At 39.7% G+C, this 26767-nt stretch overlaps 1 protein-coding gene across 14 annotated transcripts in view; it reads left to right on the top strand.

The window, feature by feature from the left end:
• Positions 1-26767, top strand: part of DOCK3 (dedicator of cytokinesis 3) — a 602545-nt gene that overhangs the window by 332189 nt on the left and 243589 nt on the right. For all 14 annotated transcript variants that reach the window (XM_086698089.1, XM_086698088.1, XM_086698093.1 and 11 more), the window contains one exon: positions 15305-15453. In XM_086698089.1, the coding sequence (XP_086554215.1) occupies positions 15305-15453 (149 nt within the window). The remainder of the gene's footprint in view (positions 1-15304; positions 15454-26767) is intronic.

Raw genomic sequence — 26767 nt, 5'->3', positions numbered from 1 at the left:
GGAACTCTGTTCTCCCTGATCAGCAATCATGCAACTGTCCTTTGCCTCCAAATTCAGTCAGCTCCCCGCTTTTACACTGTCTGTGACCAGACTGTAAGGTTGCCAGTGAGCAGCTCCCTCCTGAGTTTTATCTCAGATACAGCTGTTTTTCCTGACCCCTTACTGCTGAGGGACTGCGACTTGGACCTGTTTTGCTCCTCTGCGGGAGGGTCTCACCGAGCAATGACTGGGTGCCTGCTGCACCCAGGAACGTTCGCGGGACCATGCTGCTGCCAATGCCTAGAGACTGAAGCTGAGTGCCAGCCTGCCCCAGAAAAAGTTCACGCGATTGTGTAGCAGCAGGATTTCAGGGATTATGGAGAATCACAACACACATCTGGCACCAGGCTTCATCCTTAACAACCTTGTTCCAGCACCAGCAAATGTGGTTGTTCTCTGGGGTCTACTGGGGCCTTTGCCTGTGGGGGTGCCCCACAGCCTCTACCAAATGTCCTCCCAGTAGGGGAACTGCCTCTCCCTTTGTGGCCCAAGGATCCTCGGACTTCACTCTGCTCCTGGGGATTAGCCCTTCTTACCAGAGCACTGCCAGGCATTGAGCTGCAGAGTTTCAGACTCTGATCTTCCCCTGTTTATAGGGTCTTAATGAAATCTAAACCCTCTCTTTTTTCTTTTCTCCCTTTTTAGTTCAGTCTCTGTGGCTGCTTCCACTTTTCCACTTTCTCTCCAGCTGCTTTTGGGGGGTTCTTTTCCCATACTCTCCCCGATCTCCGTCCTCTCTCCACAAGCAAAAACAGCCCCCTGCCCTCTGCAGCTTCTCTCTCCCCCTATTCACCATTCTGCACTGCATACCTTCTGAGTTCTGTGGCTCAGATTGTGCATATTGTTGTGTTATTCCCCAAATCAGTTTTCTAGGTGTGCAGGATGGTTTAGTGTTGATCTGACTGTATTTCATGGACACAAAAAAAACTTCCATGCTGTTCTGCCATCTTGGCTCCTCCTCTGGTGATGTTCTTGTGGCCTTTCTAGTCTGTCTTGCTTTTGGTCTGTTTTGTTTGTTTATTCTCAACTCAAAGAGTACCCCTTAATACTTCTTGTAGGAATTGTTTAGTGGTAATGAACTCCTTTCGTTTTTGTTTGTCAGGGAAACTGTTTATCTCTCCTTCCATTCTGAATGACAGCCTTGCTGGTTAAAGAATTCTTGGCTAGATATTTTTCCATTCAGCACATTGAATATATCCTGCCACTCCTTTCTGGCCTGCCAAATTTCTGTGGACAGATTTGCTACAAATCTTATGTCTTCCCTTGTAGGTTAAGTACTTTTTTCCCCTTCTTGCTTTCATGATTCTTTGTCTGTATATTTTGTGAATTTGACTATGATATGCCTTGGTGATGGTTGGTTTTTGTTGAATCTAATGGGAGTTCTCTGTGTTTCTTCGATTTTGATGTCTGTGTCCTTCCCCAGATTAAGAAGGTTTTCAGCTATAATTTGCTCACATAAACCTTCTTCCCCTTTTACTCTCTCTCTTCATATTCTGGGACTCCTTTGAAATGACTGTTACTGTCATGGATTTCTCTAAGTCTTGTTTATGTCATGATCTTTTGCCTTTGCTTCCCTCTTCTTTCTACTTCATTATTTTCCATAATTTTATCTTCTGTATCTCTGTTTCACTGCTATGCCTCACCCATCCTTGCCATCATGAATCCATTCCAGATTGTGTCTCCATTATAGCATTTTTAATTTTGGCCTGACTGGATTTTAGTTCTTTAGCTTTGCATAAAGGGATCCTCTGGTGTCTTCTATGCTTTTTTCAACCCTAGCTGTCTAGTTCAGACATCTTACTTATACCTGTGTTGATTAAATCAGTGGCCATCATTTCTTCCTGTTCTTTTTTTGAGGGTGAATTCCCCACTCTTGTCATTTTGGAGGAAAAAAAGAAATTAATAAAACTAAACATTAAAATTAAAAAACTAAAAAAACACAAAACAAATAAAGGAAGCTAGATTGTATATGTATTTCTGTCAGCTTTTTGAGAGAAGCTTGATAGGAAAGAGAAAGGAAAAAGTTAAAAATATTTTTAAATTAAAAAGATTTTAAATAATAAAATAGAATTTAGATAACAAATTCTAGGGGCGCCTGGGTGGCTCAATCGGTTGAGCATGCAACTTCGGCTCAGGTCATGATCTCATAGCTTGTGATTTTGAGCCCCACATCAGACTCTGTCTCACAGCTCAGAGCCTGGAACCTGCTTTGGATTCTGTGTCTCCCTCTCTCTCTGCCTCTAACCCACTCGCATTCTGTCTTTATCTCTCAAAAATAAATAAACATTAAAAAAAATTTTAAATAAAAATAACAAAAATTTTATTTTATTTATTTTATTTTTTTAATTTTTTTTAATATATGAAATTTATTGTCAAATTGGTTTTCATACAATACCCAGTGCTCATCTCAAAAGATGCCCTCTTCAATGCCCATCACCTACCATTCCCTCCCTCCAACCCCCCCCATCAACCCTCAGTTTGTTCTCAGTATTTAAGAGTCTCTTATGCTTTGGCTCTCTCCAACTCTAACCTCTTTTCTTTTTCCTTCCCCTCCCGCATGGGTTTCTGTTAAGTTTCTCAGGATCCACATAAGAGTGAAAACATATGGTATCTGTCTTTCTCTGTATGGCTTATTTCACTTAGCATCACACTTTCCAGTTCCATCCACGTGGCTACAAAGGGCCATATTTCATTCTTTCTCATTGCCATGTAGTATTCCATTGTGTATATAAACCACAATTTCTTTATCCATTCATCAGCTGATGGACATTTAGGCTGTTTCCACAATTTGGCTAAAGTTGAGAGTGCTGCTATAAACATTGGGGTCCAAGTGCCCCTATGCATCAGTACTCCTGTATCCCTTGGGTCAATTCCTAGCAGTGCTACTGCTGGGTCATAGGGTAGGTCCATTTTTAATTTTCTGAGGAACCTCCACACTGCTTTCCAGAGTGGCTGCACCAGTTTGCATTCTCAACAACAGTGCAAGAGGGTTCCCGTTTCTCCACATCCTCTCCAGCATCTATAGTCTCCTGATTTGTTCATTTTGGCCACTCTGACTGGCGTGAGGTGATATCTGAGTGTGGTTTTGATTTGTATTTCCCTGATGAGGAGTGATGTTGAGCATCTTTTCATGTGCCTGTTGGCCATCCGGATGTCTTCTTTAGAGAAGTGTCTATTCATGTTTTCTGCCCATTTCTTCACTGGGTTATTTGTTTTTCGGGTGTGGAGTTTGGTGAGCTCTTTATAGATTTTGGATACTAGCCCTTTGTCCGATGTCATTTGCAAATACCTTTTCCCATTGTGTTGGTTACCTTTTAGTTATGTTGATTGTTTCCTTTGCTGTGCAGAAGCTTTTTATCTTCATGAGGTCCCAATAGTTCATTTTTGCTTTTAATTCCCTTGTCTTTGTGGATGTGACAAGTAAGAAATTGGTGTGGCTGAGGTCAGAGTGGTCTTTTTCTGTTTTCTCCTCTAGGGTTTTGATGGTTTCCTGTCTCACATTCAGGTCCTTCATCCATTTTGAGTTTATTTTTGTGAATGGTGTGAGAAAGTGGTCTAGTTTCAACCTTCTGCATGTTGCTGTCCAGTTCTCCCAGCACCATTTGTTAAAGAGACTGTCCTTTTTCCACTGGATATTCTTTCCTGCTTTGTCAAAGATTAATTGGCCATACGTTTGTGGTTCTAGTTCTGGGGTTTCTATTCTATTCCATTGGTCTATGTGTCTGTTTTTGTGCCAATACCATGCTGTCTTGAGGATTACAGCTTTGTAGTAGAGGCTAAAGTCTGGGATTGTGATGCCTCCTGCTTTGGTCTTCTTCTTCAAAATTACTTTGGCTATTCGGGGCCTTTTGTGGTTCCATATGAATTTTAGGATTGCTTGTTCTAGCTTCGAGAAGAATGCTGGTGCAATTTTGATTGGGATTGCATTGAATGTGTAGATAGCTTTGGGTAGTATTGACATTTTAACAATATTTATTCTTCCAACCCATGAGCACAGCATGGTTTTCCATTTCTTTATATCTTCTTCCATTTCCTTCATAAGCTTTCTGTGGTTTTCAGTAGACAGATCTTTTACATCTTTGGTTAGATTTATTCCTAGGTATTTTATGCTTCTTGGTGCAATTGTGAATGGGATCAGTTTCTTTATTTGTCTTTCTGTTGCTTCATTATTAGTGTATAAGAATGCAACTGATTTCTGTACACTGATTTTGTATCCTGCGACTTTGCTGAATTCATGTATCAGTTCTAGCAGACTTTTGGTGGAGTCTATCGGGATATTATCATGTCATCTGCAAAAAGTGAAAGAAAGATTGACTTCATCCTTGCCAATTTTGATGCCTTTGATTTCCTTTTGTTGTCTGAATGCTGATGCTAGCACTTCCAACACTATGTTAAACAACAGCGGTGAGAGTGGACATCCCTGCCATGTTCCTGATCTCAGGGGGAAAGCTCTCAGTTTTTCCCCATTGAGGATGATATTAGTTGTGGGCTTTTCATAAATGGCTTTTATGATGTTTAAGTATGTTCCTTCTATCCCGACTTTCTCGAGGGTTTTTATTAAGAAAGGATGCTGAATTTTGTCAAATGCTTTTTCTGCATCGATTGCCAGGATCATACGGTTCTTATCTTTTATTAATGTGATGTATCACGTTGATTGATTTGCGAATGTTGAACCAGCCCTGCATCCCAGGAATGAATCCCACTTGATCATGGTGAATAATTCTTTTTATAAGCTGTTGAATTCGATTTGCTAGTATCTTATTGAGAGTTTTTGCATCCATATTCATCAGAGATATTGGCCTGCAGTTCTCTTTTTTTACTGGGTCTCTGTCTGGTTTAGGAATCAAAGTAATACTGGCTTCATAGAATGAGTCTGGAAGTTTTCCTTCCGTTTATATTTTTTGGAATAGCTTGAGAAGGATAGGTGTTAACTCTGCTTTAAATGTCTGGTAGAATTCCCCAGGGAAGCCATCTGGTCCTGGACTCTTACTTTTGGGGAGATTTTTTTTTTAATATATGAAATTTATTGTCAAATTGGTTTCCAAGCAACACTCAGTGCTCATCCCAAAGGGTGCCCTCCTCAATACCCATCACCCACCCTCCCCTCCCTCCCACCTTGGGGAGATTTTTGATAACTGAGTCAATTTCTTCACTGGTTATGGTTCTGTTCAAGCTTTCTGTTTCCTCTTGTTTGAGTTTTGGAAGTGTGTGGGTGTTTAGGAATTTGTCCATTTCTTCCAGATTGTCCAGTTGTGGGCATATAATTTTTCATAGTGTTCCCTGATAATTGCTTGTATTTCTGAGGGATTGTTTGTAATAATTCCATTTTCATTCATGATTTTATCTATTTGGGTCGTCTCCCTTTTCTCTTTGAGAAGCCTGGCTAGAGGTTTATCAGGTTTTTTTTTTTTTATTTTTCAAAAAACCAACTCTTGATTTCATTGATCTGCTCTACAGTTTTTTTAGATTCTATATTGTTTCTTTCTGCTCTGACCTTTATTATTTCTCTTCTTCTGCTGGGTTTGGGGTGTGTTTGCTGTTCTCCTTCTATTTCCTTTAGGTGTGCTGTTAGATTTTGTATTTGGGATTTTTCTTGTTTCTTGAGATAGGCCTGGATTGCAATGTATTTTCCTCTCAGGACTGCCTTTGCTGCATCCCAAAGCATTTGTATTGTTGTATTTTCATTTTCATTTGTTTCCATATATTTTTAAATTTCTTCTCTAATTGCCTGGTTGACCCATTCATTCTTTAGTAGGGTGTTCTTTAACCTCCATGCTTTTAGAGGTTTTCCATACTTTTTCCTGTGGTTGATTTCAAGCTTCATCACATTGTGGTCCGAAAGTATGCATGGTATGATCTCAATTCTTGTATACTTATGAAGGGCTGTTTTGTGACCCAGTATGTGATCTATCTTGGAGAATGTTGCATGTGCACTCGAGAAGAAAGTATATTCTGTTGCTTTGGGATGCAGAGTTCTAAATATATATCAAGTCCATCTGATCCAATGTGTCATTGTTTCTTTATTTGTTTCTTTATTGACCATGTGTCTAGATGATCTATCCATTGTTGTAAGTAGGGTATTAAAGTCCCCTGCAATTACCACATTCTTATCAATAAGGTTGCTTATGTTTGTAATTGTTTTCTTTATTTGGGGGCTCCCATATTTGGCGCACAGACATTTATAATTGTTAGTTCTTCTTGATGGTTAGACCCTGTAATTATTATATAATGCCCTTCTTCATCTCTTGTTAGAACCTTTAATTTAAAGTCTAGTTTGTCTGATATAAGTATGGCTACTCCAGCTTTCTTTTGACTTCCAGTAGCATGATAAATAGTTCTCCATCCCCTCACTTTCAATCTGAAAGTGTCTTCAGGTCTAAAATGAGTCTCTTGTAGACAACATTAGATGGGTCTTGTTTTTTTTATCCATTCTGATACCCTATGTCTTTTGGTTGGCGCATTTAGTCCATTTACATTCAGTGTTATTATAGAAAAATATGGGTTTAGAGTCATTGTGATGTCTGTAGGTTTCATGCCTGTAGCGATGTCTATCGTACTTTCTCACAGGATCCCCCTTAGGATTTCTTGTAGGGCTGGTTTAGTGGTGATGAATTTCTTCAGTTTTTGTTTGTTTGGGAAGACCTTTGTCTCTCCTTCTATTCTAAATGACAGATTTGCTGGATAGAGGATTCTCGGCTGCATATTTTTTCTGTTCATCACATTGAAGTTTTCCTGCCATTCCTTTCTGGCCTGCCAAGTTTCAGTAGAGAGATCCGTCACGAGTCTTATCGGTCTCCCTTTATATGTTAGAGCACGTTTATCCCTAGCTGCTTTCAGAATTTTCTCTTTATCCTCGTATTTTGCCAGTTTGACTATGATATGTCATGCAGAAGATCGATTCAAGTTATGTCTGAAGGGAGTTCTCTGTGCCTCTAGGATTTCAGTGCCTTTTTCCTTTCCCAGATTAGGGAGGTTCTCAGCTATTATTTCTTCAAGTGCACCTTCATCACCTTTCCCTCTCTCTTCCTCCTCTGGAATACCAATTATGCATAGATTATTTCTCTTTAGTGCATCACTTAGTTCTCTAATTTTCCCCTCATACTCCTGGATTTTTTTGTCTCTCTTTTTCTCAGCTTTTTCTTTTTCCATAATTTTATCTTCTAGTTCACCTATCCTCTCCTCTGCCTCTTCAATCCGAGCTGTGGTCATCTCCATTTTATTTTGCAGCTCATTAATAACATTTTTTAGCTCCTCCTGGCTGTTCCTTAATCCCTTCATCTCTGTAGCAGTAGATTCTCTGCTGTCCTTTTTACTGTTTTCAAGCCCAGCGATTAATTTTATGACTATTATTCTAAATTCACTTTCTGTTATATTGTTTAAATCATTTTTGGGGCGCCTGGGTGGCGCAGTCGGTTAAGCGTCCGACTTCAGCCAGGTCACGATCTCGCGGTCCGGGAGTTCGAGCCCCGCGTCAGGCTCTGGGCTGATGGCTCAGAGCCTGGAGCCTGTTTCCGATTCTGTGTCTCCCTCTCTCTCTGCCCCTCCCCCGTTCATGCTCTGTCTCTCTCTGTCGCAAAAATAAATAAACGTTGAAAAAAAAAAATTAAAAAAAAAAAATCATTTTTGATCAATTCATTAGCTGTTGTTATTTCCTGGAGGTTTTTTTGAGGGGAATTCTTCTGCTTCATCATTTTGGATAGTCCCTGGAGTGGTGCGGAACTGCAGGGCACTTCCTGTGTGCTGTCTTGAATAACCTGCATTGGTGGTCGGGGCCGCAGTCAGACCTGATGTCTGCCCCCAGCCCACCCTGGGTCTACAGTCAGACTGGTGTGCACCTTCTCTTCCCCTCTCCTAGGGGCAGGATTCACTGTGGGGTGGCGTGGCCCGTCTGGGCTACTTGCACACTGCTGGGCTTGTGGTGCTGGGGATCTGGCGTATTAGCTGGGGTGGATCGGCAAGGTGCACAGGGTCACGAGGGCCAGGCTCAGCTCTCTTTTCCTTCGGAAATCTGCTTCAGGAGGGGCCCTGCGGCACCGGGATTGAGTCAGACCCGCCAGAGGGATGGATCCGCAGAAGCACAGCGTTGAGTGTTTGCGTGGTGCAAGCAAGTTCCATGATGGGAACTGGTTCCCTTTGGGATTTTGGCTGGGGGCTGGGTGAGGGAGATGGCGCTGGCAAGCGCCTTTGTTCCCCGCCAGGCTGAGCTCCGGTTGTCTGGGGCTCAACAACTCTCCCTCCTGTTCTCCTCCAGCCCTCCCACTCTCCGAGCAGAGCTGTTAACTTATAACCTTCCAGATGTTAAGTCCCGCTTGCTGTCAGAACACACTCCGTCTGGCCCCTCCGCTTTTGCAAGCCAGACCCGGGGGCTCTGATTTGCCGGCAGGCTGCCCCTCTGCCCTGGCTCCCTCCCACCAGTCCGTGTAGTGCGCATCGCCTCTCCGCCCTTCCTACCCTCTTCCGTGGGCCTCCCGTCTACACTTGGCTCCAGAAAATCCATTCTGCTAGTCTTCTGGTGGTTTTCTGGGTTATTTAGGCAGGTGTGGGTGGAATCTAAGTGATCCACAGGATGCGGTGAGCCCAGCGTCCTCCTACGCCGCCGTCTTCCCAACAGAAATTTTAAGAAATTAAAAAAAATTTTTGTTGTTTCTGTGTCCAAGAAAGAAGAAAGAAAAAACAATGTAAAGAAAAAACAGAAGCAAAGAAAATGAACAAGCAAACAGAATGAAATCCAAATGAAGCTGCATCCTGTTCCCTTAGAACTTATACTTTGGAGCACACTTTAGTCCGTAGACTAAGCAGGTGGAAGGGATTTGTGCTGGTCTTTGGGGGATGTGTCTGGAGGGCACAGGAGCATGGAGCTTGGTGTAGTGGCTCTGTTCGCCACTTGGTGGTGCTTCTTAGATCACTGTGGTCTATCCATGAGTTAAAAGTGGCTTCACCCAGCTCTCTAGTCTCTGGCTTGGAAATTTTGTGCCCTCACAGACACACTGTCAAGCACCCCTCCTTTATCTCAGGCTTCCGTCAGGTCCCCACCTTTACCCTGTCTGTGTCCAAGCTGTCTAGCTGCTTGAAACTGCTGTGTTTCAAAACCCAACACTTCAGAGACCCCTGCAGCTTTGGACCGTGCTGATTCTCTGGAGGAGGGTTTTGCCCAGCAATGGCAAGTCCTGGCTTGTCCCTGAAAATGTTGTGCAGCAGCAGAGGCTCAGAGTTTATGGTAAATCAGAACACACAACAACTGGCACCAAGTTTTGCTGTATTCTGGTGTCTTTGTTCCAATATCGGTAAATGTGGCAGCTCTCCATGGTCTGCCAGGACTTTTGCCTGTGGAGAAACCATATGGCCTCTACCAAATGCACTCCAAGCTGGGGAACTGCTTCTCCCTGTGTGGTACACAGACCCCTCAGACCACACGGCCTAATCATGGGAGTTTGCTCTACTTCTTCACCAGAGTACCACCAGGCACTGAACTCTGGACCTTTAGATTCTTTGCTCCACTGTTTATAGAATCCTGGAGATGTTAAAACCCTCTCCTTTCTCTTTGTCAATGGTTTTGGGGAACAGATTTCTTGTCTAGTCCCCTGTGTTTTCACTCTTTCTCTCCAACTTCTTTTGGGGGTAGTGCTTTTCTTGTGTGATCCAACATGCTGCACTCTCTCCCTTTCTCTTTCTCTGTCCTCTCCACAAAAAAGGTTCCCTACCCTCCATGGCTCCATGGCTTTTCTCTCCTTCATTTTACCTCTCTGCACTACGTATCTGCCAAGTTCTCTGGCTCAAATTATGCAGATTGTTGCGTTAATCCTCAGATCGATTTCCTAGGTGTTCAAAATGGTTTTATGCTAATATAGTTGCATTTCAGGGGCAAGACAAGCTCAGGGTCTCCATACTACTCTGCCATCTTAACTCTCCCCACCCTTTAAAAAAATTCTCCTGCATTTATTTTAGCCTTGACAGGAACTAGGGATGATTATGCAGGAAAGCTAAAACTTACCACCAACCTAATTGTACTGTTATTTTAATCTACTGAGGAGCAGGAGTCTCAGTAGAAAAGCATCGTTCAGCCAAAGTGAGACATTCAACTGTCCTGTGGTGTCAAGTGATCCTAGGTAAATTTTGTACTCTGTGGCCAGTCACTCAAGATTGCTCACCTTGAATGGTGTATGTTTTCTGCCAGCAAACCCAAGAGTGCAGTGTGGTGTCAGAGCAGTGCTAGTGGAGCAGCCTCTAGTGCTAGGAGCTCTGGTCACAGAGCTGGTAGGTTGGCCTGGAGAAAGAAATTAGCATCACATTGATTGTAATAATAGTTCTGCTTTCTGATGATGTGACCCATTTCATTCTTAGTGCAGAGTTAGCATTCCTGGCTTCATATAACTAGAAACAACTGATTTTGTAGTTGGAGAAAATACTGTACAGTTTTTCCAATTATCTGCATAACAAACTACTCCAAGTCTTTGTGGCTTAAAGCAACTGTTTATTATATTTCATTCTTCTCTGGATAGAGTGAGCTCAGTTGGGTGGTTTTCACAGAGGGTTTCTCATGTTGCAGTCAGATTTTGGTAGGGGCTGTAATCTCCTGAAAGTTCTCCTGGGCTAGGGATAGCAACTAAGTTGGCTCACTCACACAGTGGGACTGCTTAATGGAGTGTCTCCTTGTGGCCTTTCCATGCAGCTTGGGCTTTTAACAGCATGACAGCTGGATTCTAAGAGGGAACCTTCCAGAAGGAGCATATATTCCAAGAGACAGGAAGCTGAAGCTGCTGGACAAGTTAAGGGCAGCTTCTAGAACTAGCTTTAGCTTCCTGCTGTTGTGTTCAGTTGATCAGAGCAGTCTCAGGGCCTTCCTAGATTCAAAGGTGTGAAGAAACAGACTCTATCTCATACTGGACGCATGTGAAGGTCACATTTTTGCAGAATAGTACTTGGGATGGGAGTATTGTAGTCATCTTTGGACAGTATGGTCTGTTAGAAACTCTTAATAAATGACTGTTTAATGCCTTAAAGGAGTATATTAGTATATTTTTGCATTGATATTGTATGTATATGTGTGCATGTATGTGTTACATAAACACTGTGTGTATGTGTGTATATGTGTGTGCGTAAATATACATGCATACATATACATATATGTGATACATACATACATACATGATATTTCAGCATCAATATACATTATTACCCTTGGCTTAAAAAACACACACAACCACACTTTTAATTAGTGTTCACAAAACTCAAAATCATCTGACAGTCGAACTCTCTACCTCTTGTCGAGGTTGTGTTACCACTCTCTGTGGAACTTTTACAACTTCTTCCCTATTCTGAAATCTCTAACACTCCCTCCCACCCTAGTCACTCTCGGCTGATGACCTTGCTTCTTTTTTTCCTTGAGAATAAAGCACCTGGAGGAAAAATTTAGTTTTCCTGTCACCAAATCTCCCAAATGCCTTTGTCATTATCCGTATTCTATGCTTTTCCTCTGTGACAATATATGGAATATCTAGCCTAAGCAGAGCTTCCCTTCTTGGGGACCCATCTCTTCTTGGCTACTCAAAGACTTAATATCTGCATCATCAAATTTTTTTCTTTTTACTGTATCGTTCCCTTCAGCATACGAGTATCCTGAAATTTTGTTTCATTGAAAAAAACCCCTCCCCTGATTGCACAGCATTATTCTACTATCTTATTTCTCTGCTTCCAATTACTGAAAATTCTACAAGAGTTGTCTGTAGGGGCGCCTGGGTGGCGCAGTCGGATAAGCATCCGACTTTAGCCAGGTCACGATCTTGCGGTCCGTGAGTTCGAGCCCCGCGTCAGGCTCTGGGCTGATGGCTCGGAGCCTGGAGCCTGTTTCCGATTCTGTGTCTCCCTCTCTCGCTGCCCCTCCCCCGTTCATGCTCTGTCTCTCTCTGTCCCAAAAATAAATAAACGTTGAAAAAAAAATTAAAAAAAAAAAAAAAAAAAGAGTTGTCTGTGTTCTGTTCCCATTTTTCTTCTCTCCCATTACTCTTGAATTCACTCCAACAATTTCATCAAAACTGCCCTTATAGGAATCAGTGATGGCCACCACAAACCCAAATGCAGTGGCTAACTCTCAGTCTGTATTTTTTTTTTTTAATTTTTTTTTTTTCAACGTTTATTTATTTTTGGGACAGAGAGAGACAGAGCATGAACGGGGGAGGGGCAGAGAGAGAGGGAGACACAGAATCGGAAACAGGCTCCAGGCTCTGAGCCATCAGCCCAGAGCCCGACGCAGGGCTCGAACTCACGGACTGCGAGATCGTGACCTGGCTGAAGTCGGACGCTCAACCGACTGCGCCACCCAGGCGCCCCTCTCAGTCTGTATTTTATTTAACCTCTCAGTCAGTGCATTTGACAAAGTCCTCATTAAAACCCTGTATTCAGTACACTCCTGCTTTTCCTCTCATTTCACTCCTTTCTCCTTCTTTGTTTCCTGTGCTAGATACTCCTCTAGATGACCTCTAAATACTAGAATTCAATGTCAAACCTAGCATGTTAAAATTGAACATTGTTTCCCTCCTCCAGTCATGCTTCCCAGGCCAAGAAAAAGAGAAATCCTTGACTCCACTCATATCCCACATCTGATATATCTACAGATCCTGACAGCTTTAACCTACAAAACATGTCAAAACCCCAAGCCCTAAAAGTTTTACATTATGCTTCTTACCTTTGTCTAGTCAACTGTAATCCTGTGGATTGTTGTAATAAATAGCCTGCTGACTGGAACCCCTGCCTTCCTTTTTGGCTTTTCATGGTTTATTCTCAGCAGCACTCAGAGTGATGCTTTCAAGCCTTAATCCTATCACATCATTCTTCTCCCTATCTTCAGTGGCATTCGATCTTGCTTGGAATAAAAGCCAAACCCTTTAACATGGCTTACCAAAGCCCTGCCTGATCTGGTCTCTGGTACTTCTCTGACTGCATCATCACCACTCTCCCCCCTTGTTCACTTTGCTGAAGGTACACTGACCTCTCTGTTCTCTCTGAACATGCCAAGTCCACTTCTACATCAAGGCATTTGTTCTTGCTGCTTTTTATGCCTCTAAAACTTCCCCAGTTTTGTTTTCAATTTGTTTTAAATTTGAACTTCCTCAGTTTTCCCAAATGCTGTCACCTTGTTTCATTCAGGTTTCTAGTTAAAGTTCAGCTCCCAAAGAAGCCCACCCTACCTGAAGTATTACCTTCCCCCGCTCCCCAGCCAACCCACCCACCCTTTGCCACCCACTATTTCTACTCTGCTATAATTTTATTTTTAGAACTTATCACTACCATTATTTATTTGTCTGCAGTCTGTCTCTGCTCTCTAGAATGAAGCCATGAGAGTAGGGACTTTTTTTTTTTAATATGAAATTTATTGTCAGATTTGTTACCATACAACATCCAGTGCTCATCACAACAGATGCCCTCCTCAATGCCCATCACCCACTTTCCCCTCCCTCCCACCCCCCATCAACCCTCAGTTTATTCTCAGTTTTTAAGAGTAGGGTGGGGACTTTTGATCACAACATAGTGATAGCATTCATCAGGTGCTTCATAAGCGTTTGTAATCAAGTGATTGAATAAATGCTTGTGTGTATGTATGCAGTGGATTATTGGGTATGGTTTGATGGGAAAATAATCTAATTTTCTATTTTAAACTTTGGTGGCCCTATTTTATCAAAAATAAATGAATATGCTGGAAGGAGACACCACATTGCCTTTTTTGCTTACCTTAAGATCTCAATATTCTAAATGATATAATATTCTTAGGCCTTTTTATATGAACTGACAAGGATTTTTAAGTTCATTCTGCCAGCATTGTGTACCATCAAGGTACTTAACTTTTCTTTGTATAAACATTGAGTGAAAAAGGATCTCATGCTATTAGCAATGATGTAGTTAGAGTGCATGATTCCTAAGGTCTTCTATTTAAAAATACTTTGCCTGTGAGGGGCGCCTGAGTGGCTCAGTCAGTTAAGCGTATGACTTCAGCTCAGGTCATGATCTCGTGGTTCATGAGTTCAACCCCCACACTGAGCTCTGTGCTGACAGCTCAGAGCCTGGAGCCGGCTTCAGATTCTGTGTCTCCCTCTCTCACTGCCCCTCCCCTGCTTGCACTCAGTCCCTCTCTCAAAAATAAACAAACATTAAAAAAAATAGTTTCTCTGTGAGATGGATTTTAAAAGTCTAATGCTCCATTAGATGAATTCTAAGTAGCATGAGGTCTTGAACATTTTAATCATAAGATCATTGCCATGAATATTAGCTGATTCTGCCGGTTTGTCATTTACTTTATTATTAATTTTATTTATAGTTAACTTTAATCAAGCTTATTTTGGCAAGTGTCTTTTTAGAGGAAATTCTAGATGGAGGCTTTTCTAACCCTATGGTACGGGTTGATCTGACTTTAAAAAGCATTCTTTATAGAAAAGTTACATTCCAAGAGTTTTAATTATCATATAGAATCATGCTTCTCTATAACCGAAAGAGAAACCTAAAAATTTCCAAACCAGGATTGCACTTGTGAGCAAATAAGACTTTAGTTTTTAAATCTATATTCTTAAGTAAATCTTTTTCATCAAGTATCTACTGTCATGGCATTTACACTTTTTATCTGTTAAAAGCCCTATCATGTCCATAATTAAATTCATTAAGATGTTTCCATTTAACTCTTAAAAAGGTGACATTTTTTATTAAACTGAAAAGAGTTCATATCTTTGACACTAGGGATGCATATTGTTTACAAAAGCTAATTAAAACTAGATGAGGCCTGGAAACCTGGAGTGAATATTGCTCCAGAGATTGTGGCTTTTTATTGGAACCTTAGTTCCTTCAAAGTAGGGCAAGTGATTCTCTCTTCCCTTCCCCAACTTGAGTATCCCTCGTAGAGAAACCAGAGATGTTACATACATAGTAATTTCTGACAGGGAAATCAGCTGTAGACTCCTATGAGTCTAACTTTGTGTTCTGATTAAGTTTAGTAACTCTGATTTACTGGAAAATGAATTGTCCAGAATGGAGTAGAGATAAATGGTATTTTGCATGATCCAGATGAATTGTATTACTTGTTAGATGTTATCTATATAGAGATGTTTAGACAGTAGGAACTAAGTACTTTGTTTTAAGATTCTTAAATATGCTCCTCTTTACATTGCCTTTTTTAGAGATTCAGAGAAATGAACACTTCATAGTTTAACTATTTCTCTTTCTTTTTTCATTCTTTTTCCCTATCCCTTTTTCATGTCACCCAAAACCAAAAATGCCCTTTCAGAAACACAAAGTAGATCTTTTCTACAAGCTACGCCATGTGATGAATGAACTTATTGACCTTCGAAGGCAGCTACTGTCTGGTCACCTCACTCAGGATCAGGTGCGGGAGGTTAAGCGGCATATCACCGTGCGCCTGGACTGGGGTAATGAGTAAGTATGAATATCATTTGGGCATTTCAGTTACTTTATGTTAGCTCAGTTCTTACAGAGTTTGAACCTGATCAAAACTCTCTTTAGTGATGAAAAGACATTATTATATTCCACACTAAGCTTTGATCATTTTTAAGATGAGTAGTTGTTTCTTTTGGTTTAGCAAAGGGCACTTACTGGCTCTACACACTGAAACTCACACAGTTTTTATTTTATTTTATTTTTTATTTTTTAAAATTTACATCCAAATTAGTTAGCATATAGTGCAACAATGATTTCAAGAGTAGATTCCTTAGTGCCCCTTACCCATTTAGCCCATCCCCCCTCCCACAACCCCTTCAGTAACCCTCAGCTTGTTCTCCATATATCTCAATTTTTATTTTCACTTCTGGAATATTAAATAATTGGACTGCATTATCCTGTGAGGTCTCTTCCAGCTCAAATTCCTTGATTCTAGATCTCAGTAATCAGAGTACACTTTTGTTTCATCTTTTAGTATCTTTATTTTTTCAGGTGATTTCTGTGTCTTTTACATTTTATAGCCATGCAATTTATCTGAGTATGCATATACTCCAAATAGGAACTGTCTACATCTCTACTTCAAAATATTCTTAACTAATTTGTCATTCAAAAATAGTCCTGCATTTATGCAGGAGGTATGGTTATTTGTCATATATAGCATTCTAAGACTTTGGCATGGGAAGCTAGAGTAGATAGTATTCAAATTTTATTTCTTCCTAGATATAATAATTGATACAATTCTCAAGTGATTTTGTCTCATTATCTCATTATCTTAAAATCAAGTCCACTGAACTTTAAAGTGTCCAGGTTGTTTTCCTGGTCATACATATACTTTATGTATGTTTTAGTACAAGTCTTTAGCTCCTCACCCTCTCAAGATGTCATTGAAATGAAAAATAAAAAGAATGGGAGGGGGCCTAGCAATAAATGGAATATATGAACTCATTTCTAGAAGCTGGAATGTAGATAGAGTATTAATGATGAAGGAAGCCCAGTATACGTGGAAGAAACTTTAGCTAATAAAGAGATGTTCTGTCCAGCAGTTTGCAGAATCATGGAGGAGCATACCTTTGTGCTTAAAAAGGCAGGGGGATTGCTTAAAAGTATATAAAAGGAATAACCCACTGCCATGAGTAGAAAGACTGGCAGCCAGTCATTTCAGATAAACAAATACAAAGACAGACTGCCTGGGGGGAACTGGGCAACAAGAGTGTACTCTGGGACCTTTATTACAAAGCCCTCCATATTGTGTTATGTAAGGGTTTCAAATTGTAATGACCAGATCCCTTCCACTTACCAGAAAGAAACTTTGCTAGTCACCCACCATGTGCAAAAACTCCCCACACTTCTAGTGCTTTTTAAATTGGGATGGACAGGGGCACCTTGAGGTGGCTTGGTCAGTTAAGCATCCGACTTCGGCTCAGGTCATAATCTCACAGTCCGTGGGTTCGAGCCCCGTGTCAGGCTGTGCTGACAGCTTGGAGCCTGGAGCCTGCTTCAGATTCTGTGTCTCTTTCTCTCTCTGCCCCTCCCCCACTCATGCTCTGTCTCTCTCAAAAAAATGAATAAACGTTAAAAAAAATTTTTTAATTAAAAAAATAAATAAATTGGGATAGACAGTTGAGTATCACCAGGTATTAAAAAAAAAAGTTAGGGAGGGAGCCAAACCATAAGAGACTCTTAAAAACTGAGAATAAACTGAGGGTTGATGGGGGTGGGAGGGAGGGGAAAGTGCATGATGGGCATTGAGGAGGGCACCTGTTGGGATGAGCACTGGGTGTTGTATGGAAACCAATTTGACAATAAATTTCATATTAAAAAAAAGAAAGAAAAGATTAGATTGATAGTGATATGGTTAAAATTAAAAATAAAGGAAACAAAAAAAAAATCCTTCCATAGAGAAGAGAGAAAGACCAGGATAAACAAAATACTTTGCACCATTGGAAGGAAATAACCCGGCCCTCAAGACAACTAGAGATTAGTAAAGAACTTAAAAAAAAAAAAAAAAATCTCTCAGCACCCTCAGAGAGACTCAAGATCCATTATGTAAAATAAAGTACTCTGAAAAAGAAATAGAGAATGTGATTTCCCAAATAAAACATTTAAAAAGAGAACAGTAAGATAATTTTATGTTATTTCTGGGAAAATAAAACAAAAAGATGGGAAATGTTTGAAAAAAGAAGAGCAATACAAAGGTTCAGTCCAGGGGGCCTAATATCAGATACTATAATTTCCAGAAAAAGAACACAGGCAATAAAGAGGAGATCCTAAAGAAATGATAGAAGAGAATTTCCCAGAGCCAAAGAGCCAGGAGTCTTGGATTGGAAGATCCCACCAAATACCTAATATAATGAATGGGGGAAAAGCCCAAAATCCACAGCAAGGCATTGTAAGATATTTCAGTATTCCAGGGATGAAGAGAAGATCCTAAAAGGTTTTCAGGCAGGAAAACAAGTCTTCTTACAAAATAATAAGAATCACACCAACCTCAAAAGTTTTATCAGTAATACCAGATTCTAGGATATAATGAAGTAGTATCTTCACAATTCTGTAGGAAATGGTTTGCCAGCCAGAACTGTATTAACAGCAAAACTATCTAATTAAGTGTAAGGGCCAGCTAAAGCCATTTTAAAGTATTCATGGAAGTGGAAGTTACCTTTCATGGCTCCTTTCTTAAGAAGGGACTTGACAAGTGAATGTGTTCTTACAAAAGTGGAACAGCACATTAGGAAGGAGGAAACACAAAATCTAATAAAGTCGATCCAACCCAGAGTGGTGCTGTTCTTCCTTAGAAAAGAAAAAAAAAAGTACAACCCTAAATTGGCTATTTGTGAACTTTTGAAGTGACAGAGTTATGTCCTTGTTTGTTTCATTAAATTACACCCTCTCGTGGGTGATGGGTATTGAGGAGGGCACCTTTTGGGATGAGCACTGGGTGTTGTATGGAAACCAATTTGACAATAAATTTCATATATAAAAAAAAAAAATAAATAAATAAATTACACCCTCTCTTGACTGTCAGTAGGGTTACCTGGCACACACCACAGACTCCTTGTATGATATAATATGGATTCAGGTGTACCATAGATCAGACAGTATTCTCTAAATCTAACTTCAGCAATAAAAATCTTAGCAAAATACTGTATGTTACATATGGCATAGCTACTGATCCTACTTCCTCAGCCACAAACAGTACTGTTATAAAATGGTATTATATTTATTTAATAAATCAAAGGCAGTAATAATTTCAAAAATAATATTACTATGTGCCAAGCAAATTGTAAACTTGAACCAATGACACCAAGTTGTATATAAATCATTATGTTGCAGTTTAGCTGTAATTATACATACCAGTAAATAAGGAAGAGAAATATTCAAGAAGTATCAATATCTCTTTATAATAAAACATGGAGAACAGACCAATCAGATTTGGCAATCAAATCTGAAAACTTAAAGATACATGATAGCTTGGAAATGAGTTTATATCATATTTGAAAAAGGCAAAGACCATTAAGAATACCTGTCAGTAAATTGCAGAGCTGTTACACCTTCATTAATAACTTTTACTCAGCAAAGTGTGTATGTGTATTGGGGGGTGTACTTATATGTCCATTTTAATAAACATACAAATCAGGAACATAGTTCTATCCTCCTCCCTACTTCTTTCCTTACACCCTCCCTCCTCCCCTATTCCTCCTCTCCCAGCTTCTCTCTATCCTCTTCCATCTTTTCTCTATCCCACTGCACTTCTTTCTTTTCCTTCTTCCTCTTCTTTCCATTTATCCCTTTACTCCCAGTAGAAAATGTAAAACCTTGAGTGAGACCTTTTACATATATCATTACTAAAGGAAAAAGACATATTGCCCCCAAATCAATAGGACTATTTTCTCTGGTTTTCACTTGAACTAACCCTTTAAATTTTTTTCCTTCTTACTTTGAAAAAAGTAATATAAGTAAATATTAATCATATGTAATTTTAAACTTTTATGCCTTTTCCATATGTCTTTACAGAGACATCATAGCTCTGCCTTTTCAAAATCTATTTCAGAAGCTATTAAGAACAGCTAATGGGATGCCTGGGTGGATCAGCTGATTAGGCATCTAACTCTTACTCTCAGCCCAGGTTATGATCTCAAGTATTGTGAGTTCAAGCCCTGTGTTGGGCTCTTCTCTGACAGAGTGAAGCCTGCTTGAGATTCTCTGTTTCCCTCTCTCTGTCCCTCTCCCACACATGCTTTCTCTCTCTCTTTCTCAAAAATAAATAAATAAACATTAAAAAAAACAGCTATTAATTATGGAGTACATCTGCTTATATAAGGTGTCAGGTACATGGTCTAACTTATGCATTTTTAACTTTATTTATATTTTGAGAGAGACACAGGGTGTGAGGAGGGGAGAGGCAGAGAGAGAGGGAGAAGGAGAATCCCAAGCAGGCTCCATGCTGTCAGCGCACAGCCCAATGCAGGGCTCAATCTCACGAACCATGAGATCATGACCTGAGCTGATATCAAGAGTTGGATGCTTAACCACCTGAGCTACCCAGGTGCCCCTTACATATGTATTGTTATAATGAAATGCTATTATGCATTTCCAAGACAAGAGCTCTGTTTTGCCTGATGAGGGAACTGAGGCTCCAAAGTACTTTTTCCAGTGTTGCATAGTGAGTGGTAGAGCTGGGTTATGTACCCAGAACTGATCCCAAAGCTCATATACTTTAGGCAGGACCTTACCATCTCTCCAGTTTTTCTAAGATATTTTATTTTATTTTAGATGTTTATATTTGTTTTTGAGAGAGAGAGAGCACACACACATGAATACAAGTGGGGGAGGGGCAGAGGAAGAGGGGGGACAGAGGATCCAGAGCAGGCTCCGTGCTGACAGCAGAGAGCCTCATGTGGGGCTCAACCCCATAAACTGTGAGACCATGACCTGAGCCGAAGTTGGACACTCAACTGACTGAGCCACCCAGGCGCCCCCACCATCTCTCTGATTTTTAAGTGTGAGTCTTAAAACCAAGCAAATTATTGCCAGTATTTCTAGTTTGTGGGTTATTTGATCTTTGTCTTATTCTCCTAGTGTGAATACTGTATGTCCCGTAATATATATCTGATTTAACACTGAATTAGAACTTCCAAGGATAGAAACAAAACTGGTAATATACTTTTTTAAAGAGTTTAAATTAAATACAGAGCTCTCCACATCTACATAACCAATTTTTATTTTGTTTCCTGAGATTAAGAATATATTAATAAGAATATATTATTTATTATTTATTTCTAAAAATTATTATATTAAAATTCAGCATCCTTTATTGATAAAACCCCCCAAGAAAGCAGGGATAGAAGGAACATACCTCAACATCATAAAGGCCATGTATGAAAGGCCCACAGCTAATATCATCCTCACTGGGGAAAAACTAAAGGCTTTCTCCCTAAGGTCAGGAACATGACAGGGATCTCCACTCTCACGACTATTGTTCAACATAGTACTGGAGGTCCTAGCGTCAACAGTCAGACAACAAAAATAAAGAAAAAGAGTATAAATTTACAAAGAAGTCAAACTTTCACCCTTTGCAGATGACATAATACTCTACATGGAAAACCCAAAAGATTCCACTGAAAAAGTGCTAGAACTGTTGCATTAAGTCAGCATAGTCACAGCATATAAAATCAACAATCAAATTGGTTGCATTTCTATATACCAATAATGAAGCAGCAGAAAGAGAAATCAAGGAATAGTTCCCATTTACAATTGTATCAAAAACCATAAGATACCTAGGAATAAACCTAACCAAAGAGGTAAAAGATCTGTACACTGAAAACTATAGAAAGTTTATGAAAGAAATTACAGATGACACAAAGAAATAGAAAAACATTCCACGCTCATGGATTGGAAGAACACATATTGTTAAAATGTTGATACTACCCAAAGCAATCTACACAGTCAGTGCAATCCCTATCAAAATAACATCAGCATTCTTCATAGAGCTAGAACAATCCTAAAATTTGTTTGGAAGCACAAAAGACCCCAAATAGCCAAAATAATGTTGAAAAAGAAAAGGAAAGCTGGAGGCATTGTAACTCTGAACTTTAAGCTATATTACAAAGCTGTAGTCAAGGCAGTATGATAGTGGCATAAACACAGACACATAGGTCAATGTACTAGAATAGAGAACCCAGAAATGGAGCCACAAATATATGGCCAACTAATCTTCGACAAAGCAAGAAAGAACATCCAATGGGAAAAAGTCTCTTTAGCAAATGGTGCTGGGAGAACTGGACAGCAACAAGAAGAAGAATGAAACTGGGCCACTTTCTTATGCTGTACACAAAAATAAATTCAGAATGGATTAAAGACCAGAATGGATTAATGTGAGATAGGAGCCATTCAAATCCTACAGGAGAACACAGGCAGCAACTTCTTTGACCTAGGCCACAGCAACTTCTTACTTAACATGTCTCCAGAGGCAACAGAAAGAGAAGCAAGAATGAATTATTGGGACCTCATCAAGATAAGAAGCTTCTGCACAGCAAAGGAAACAATCAACAAAACTAAAAGGCAACCGATGGAATGGGAGAAGGTTTGCAAATGACATGTCGGATAAGGGTTAGTATCCAAAATCTATAAAGAACTTAGCAAACTCAACACCCAAAACCAAATAATCCAGTGAAGAAATGGGGAGAAGACACGAATAGACACTTTTCCAAAGAAGACATCCAGATGGCTAACAGACACATGAAAAGATGTTTCAACATCACTCATCTCAGGGAAATTCTAATGAAGACCACAGTGAGATACCATGTCACACCTGTCAGAATGGCTACAATTAACAACTTAGGAAACACCAGGTGTTGGCGAGGATGTGGAGAAAGGGCAACCCTTTTGCACTGTTGGTGGGTATGCAAATTTTTGTGGTCACTCTGGGAAACAGTATGGAGGTTCCTCAAAAAATTAAAAGTAGAACCACCCTACAATCCAGCTATACCCTACTAGGTATTTATCCAAAGGATAGAAAAATGCTGATTCAATGGGGTTCATGAACCCCAATGTTATAGCAGCGCTATCAACAATAGCCAAATTATGGGAAGAGCCCAAATGTCCATCAGCTGATAAATGGATAAGGAAGGTGTGGTGTGGTGTGTGCATGCACGCATGAGTGATCTGGAATATTACATGGCAATCAAGAAGAATGAAATCTTGCCATTTGTAACAACATGGATGGAACTAGAGTGTCTTATTCCAAGTGAAATAAGTCAGAGAAAGACAAATACCATATGATTTCACTTATATGTGGAATTTAAGAAACACAGCACATGGACTTAAGGGAAGTGAAGGAAAAACAAGATAAATAGAGGGAGACAAACCATAACAGACTGTTAAAGACAGAGCGAATTGAGGGTTGCTGGAGGGGAGGTGAATGAGGGGATGGACTAAATGGGTGATAGGCATTAAGGATGGCATTTGTTGGGATGAGCACTGGGTGTTATATATATAAGTGATGAATCACTGGGTTCCACTTCTGAAACCAATACTACACTGTATGGTAACTAACTTCAATTTAAATAAATAAATTTTTAAAAAGAATTATTTATTTGGCAAAAAAAATTGGAACAATATAACTTATATTTATTGGCCTATTTACATATGGGTACACTCATTCCGTAAGTAAAAATTGGTATCATGTAACAATCAGCACTTATAATGTTATGTTCTTCTGGACCACTTTCTTACTCCATACACAAAAATAAACTCAAAATGGATGAAAGACCTAAATGTAAGACAGGAAGCCATCAAACTCCCCGAGGAGAAAGCAGGCAAAAACCTCTTTGATCTTGGCTGCAGCACCTTCTTACTCAATGTGTCTCTGGAGGCAAGGGAAACAAAAGCAAAAATGAAGTGCTGGGACCTCATCAAAATAAAAAACTTCTGCACAGTGAAGGAAACAATCAGCAAAACTAAAAGGCAACTGACAGAATGGGGGAAGATATTTATAAATGGCATATCAGATAAAGGGTTAGTATCTAAAATCTATAAAGAACTTATCAAACTCAACACCCAAAAAACAAATAATCCATTGAAGAAATGGGCAAAAGACACGAACTGACACTTCTCCAAAGAACACATCCAGATGGCCAACCGACACATGAAAAAATGCTCAATATCACTCATCATCAGGGAAATACAAATCAAAACCACAGTGAGATACCACATTACACCTGTCAGAAAGGCGAACATTAACAACTCAGGCAACAACAGATGTTGGCGAGGATGTGGAGAAAGAGGATCTCTTTTCCGTTGTTGGTGGGAATGCAAGCTGGTGCAGCCACTCTGGAAAGCAGCTACTCTGGAAAACACTCAAAAAACTATAAATTGGAACTACCCTATGACCCAGCAATTGCACTATTAGGCATTTATCCATGGGATACAGGTGTGCTGTTTCGAAGGGACACATGCACCCCCATGTTTATAGCAGTACTACCAACAATAGCCAAAGTATGGAAAGAGCCTAAATGCCCATCGATGGATGAATGGATAAAGAAGATGTGGTATATATATACAATGAAGTATTACTCGGCAATCAAAAAGAGTGAAATCTTGCTGTTTGCAACTACGTGGATGGAACTGGAGGGTATTATGCTAAGTGAAATTAGTCAGAGAAAGACAAAAATCATGACTTCACTCATACGAGGACTTTAAGAGACAAAATAAATGAACATAAGGGAAGGGAAACAAAAATAATATAAAAACAGGGAGGGGGACAAAACAGAAGAGATTCATAAATATGGAGAACAAACTGAGGGTTGCTAGAGGCGGTGTGGGAGGGGGGATTGGCTAAATAGGTAAGGGACACTAAGGAATTTACTCCTGAAATCATTGTTGCACTATATGCTAACTAATTTAGATGTAAATTAAAAAAAATAAAAAATTAAATTAAAAAAAAGTTATGTTCCTATATTTTTAGAAACTGAAATATGGGAAGGGCATGAAACAAAGTTGTGCTCAAATGAGCTGGCCATTATCTCTGCATAAGTCTGTTCAAAGAGTAAGCCAGTTAATTATATCCTCTCCAAAGGAATTTTAAAATTATTTCTAGTAATGTAATTTTAATGTGTTAATATTTTCAGCACCTTCCATAAAGATGTTACTAGAAGTTTCTTCTCTTTAATCTCACATTATATAGCATAGCTAAATTAAATTTGTGTTAATCCAGGATTGACACATTTTAACTGATCTTTACCTTAGAAAAACACCTAAGGAATGCTTTATTCATAGAATAATTTATGAGATTTTTGTATTTCTTCTTCAGGTAGAAAGTACAGATTTGAATATAGTCTAAACACTTTATAAGCTGTTGAATTAGGATAATGTTTCTATTGATCATAAATATCAAATGAAACAATCGGTATCTTTTTATTCCAAAGTCTCAACATTAAGACAAATCACCAATAAATACATAATTTCCAGTTCTTCTCTTGTCTTTATCTGATACTGTCATATTCTCTGTACCCCCCCCTTTTGTACCTTCCCTCTCAGATTTTTCATATATCTTAACCCACCCATATCCCGTTCTTCCCGCTTAGTTCTTCCCTCACCAAGAAATTCCTTTTAGAGGAAGCAGCACAAGCAGAAGCTTGGGTTGTAGTATGCAGAAAATCCTGCCACCCCATCCCCCACCCCAACAAGTTTCCTCTGAGTAGATTTTAGCTAGGACTCGGAAGGTCTTATGACTCAGTACTTTTCTTTTAAGGACATGGTGATATTGTCCAGCTTTAGGACATCTGAAATTAGCAGAAGTTTCCAGTGACTTCTTTTTTTTTTTTTTAATTTTTTTTTTTTTTTCAAACGTTTATTTTTATTTTTGGGACAGAGAGAGACAGAGCATGAACGGGGGAGGGGCAGAGAGAGAGGGAGACACAGAATCGGAAACAGGCTCCAGGCTCTGAGCCATCAGCCCAGAGCCCAACGCGGGGCTCGAACCCACGGACCACGAGATCGTGACCTGGCTGAAGTCGGACGCTTAACCGACTGCGCCACCCAGGCGCCCCTCCAGTGACTTCTTAGAGTTACTCTGATACAGGGTGTTGTGCCTGTCAATTAGTAACTTGCCATATCCAAGAAATCTGAGATAACAATGTTTAAAGTATGCATGTGTCAAAATCCTTTGGTGAAGTTATGTTCAAATGGCTAAATTTCTCTCTCCCTCCCTCTCTCACTCTCCGTCTCTCTCCCTCTCTCCCTCCCTCTCTCCCCTCAGTCCTCTCTGTGTCTGTCTCTCTGCATCTGTTTTGCTCATCATCATCCCCTGAACTTAGCACAATACCTGCCCTTGGCAGGCACCATGTGAATGTATCTAATACAACAGGTTTGTTTTTATGCCTGGTGACCACTCATTCACCAATCTGTATTTGTTTCCTCTGGATTGATACACTGACACAAAAATCATCCCTCAAACTATTGTGACTAAATTGATTACAGTCACTTATTAGTACTTAACCGTCATGGTTATTAGTAGAAAGATAGCAGGTAGAAGTGGGAATACCATAGGCTCAGAGTAAGACAGACATAGTTTGAGACAAGCCCAACTCTGCTGCCTTAATAGTCCACCTAGTTAACCTCTCTGTACTTTAGTTTTCTCAATTTTAAAATGGATCTAATACTGTCTACTTCCCATAGTGCTTAAAGATGATATATATAAAATGCCTATCCCAAGTAAATGTTCAGTAAAGGGTAGCTGTTATTAGTTATGTCATATTATATTATTGTATAAATATAAATATACTAGGCTTTCATTAGTGTAGTTATTAGCCATATGCTCTCTTTACAATAAGCATTAGAAAAAGCCAGTACATACAGGAAATCCTAGTATCGCTAGTCTTTCTCAACCAATTTTGGGAGAGAACTAAGTTCTGGAGCCTTAACACATCCATTGTATATGATTAATTAACTTCAAATTATTTTCTATGTTCTGTGGTTTAGATAAGGAACCCCAGAAGAAAAAGATACAATAGAAAATAGAATATAAAACATTCTTACATATATATATGTGTGTGTGTGTGTGTGTGTGTGTGTGTATACACATATATATTAGAATGCACATATATATGTGCATACATATATATATATGATTCAAATAATATGATATAGAGTTTCAGGGCCTTTAAAGAGCTGCACCTGGAAGAATGTAGGACTAGGAATATCTCTTACTCACTGCTGTGTCCATAAGTTCAGCATGAGCCTAGCACAGAGTAGGTGGTGATAAAGTATTGAACTATTGGAATGAATGAGTGATCAG

The sequence above is a fragment of the Puma concolor genome, chromosome A2 (genome assembly GCF_028749965.1).
Source record: "Puma concolor isolate L17-30 chromosome A2, mPumCon1.1.hap2, whole genome shotgun sequence".
Lineage (NCBI taxonomy): Eukaryota > Metazoa > Chordata > Mammalia > Carnivora > Felidae > Puma > Puma concolor.
Note: the sequence above shows the minus strand (reverse complement) of the source record. Positions and strands in the feature narration are given on the sequence as shown.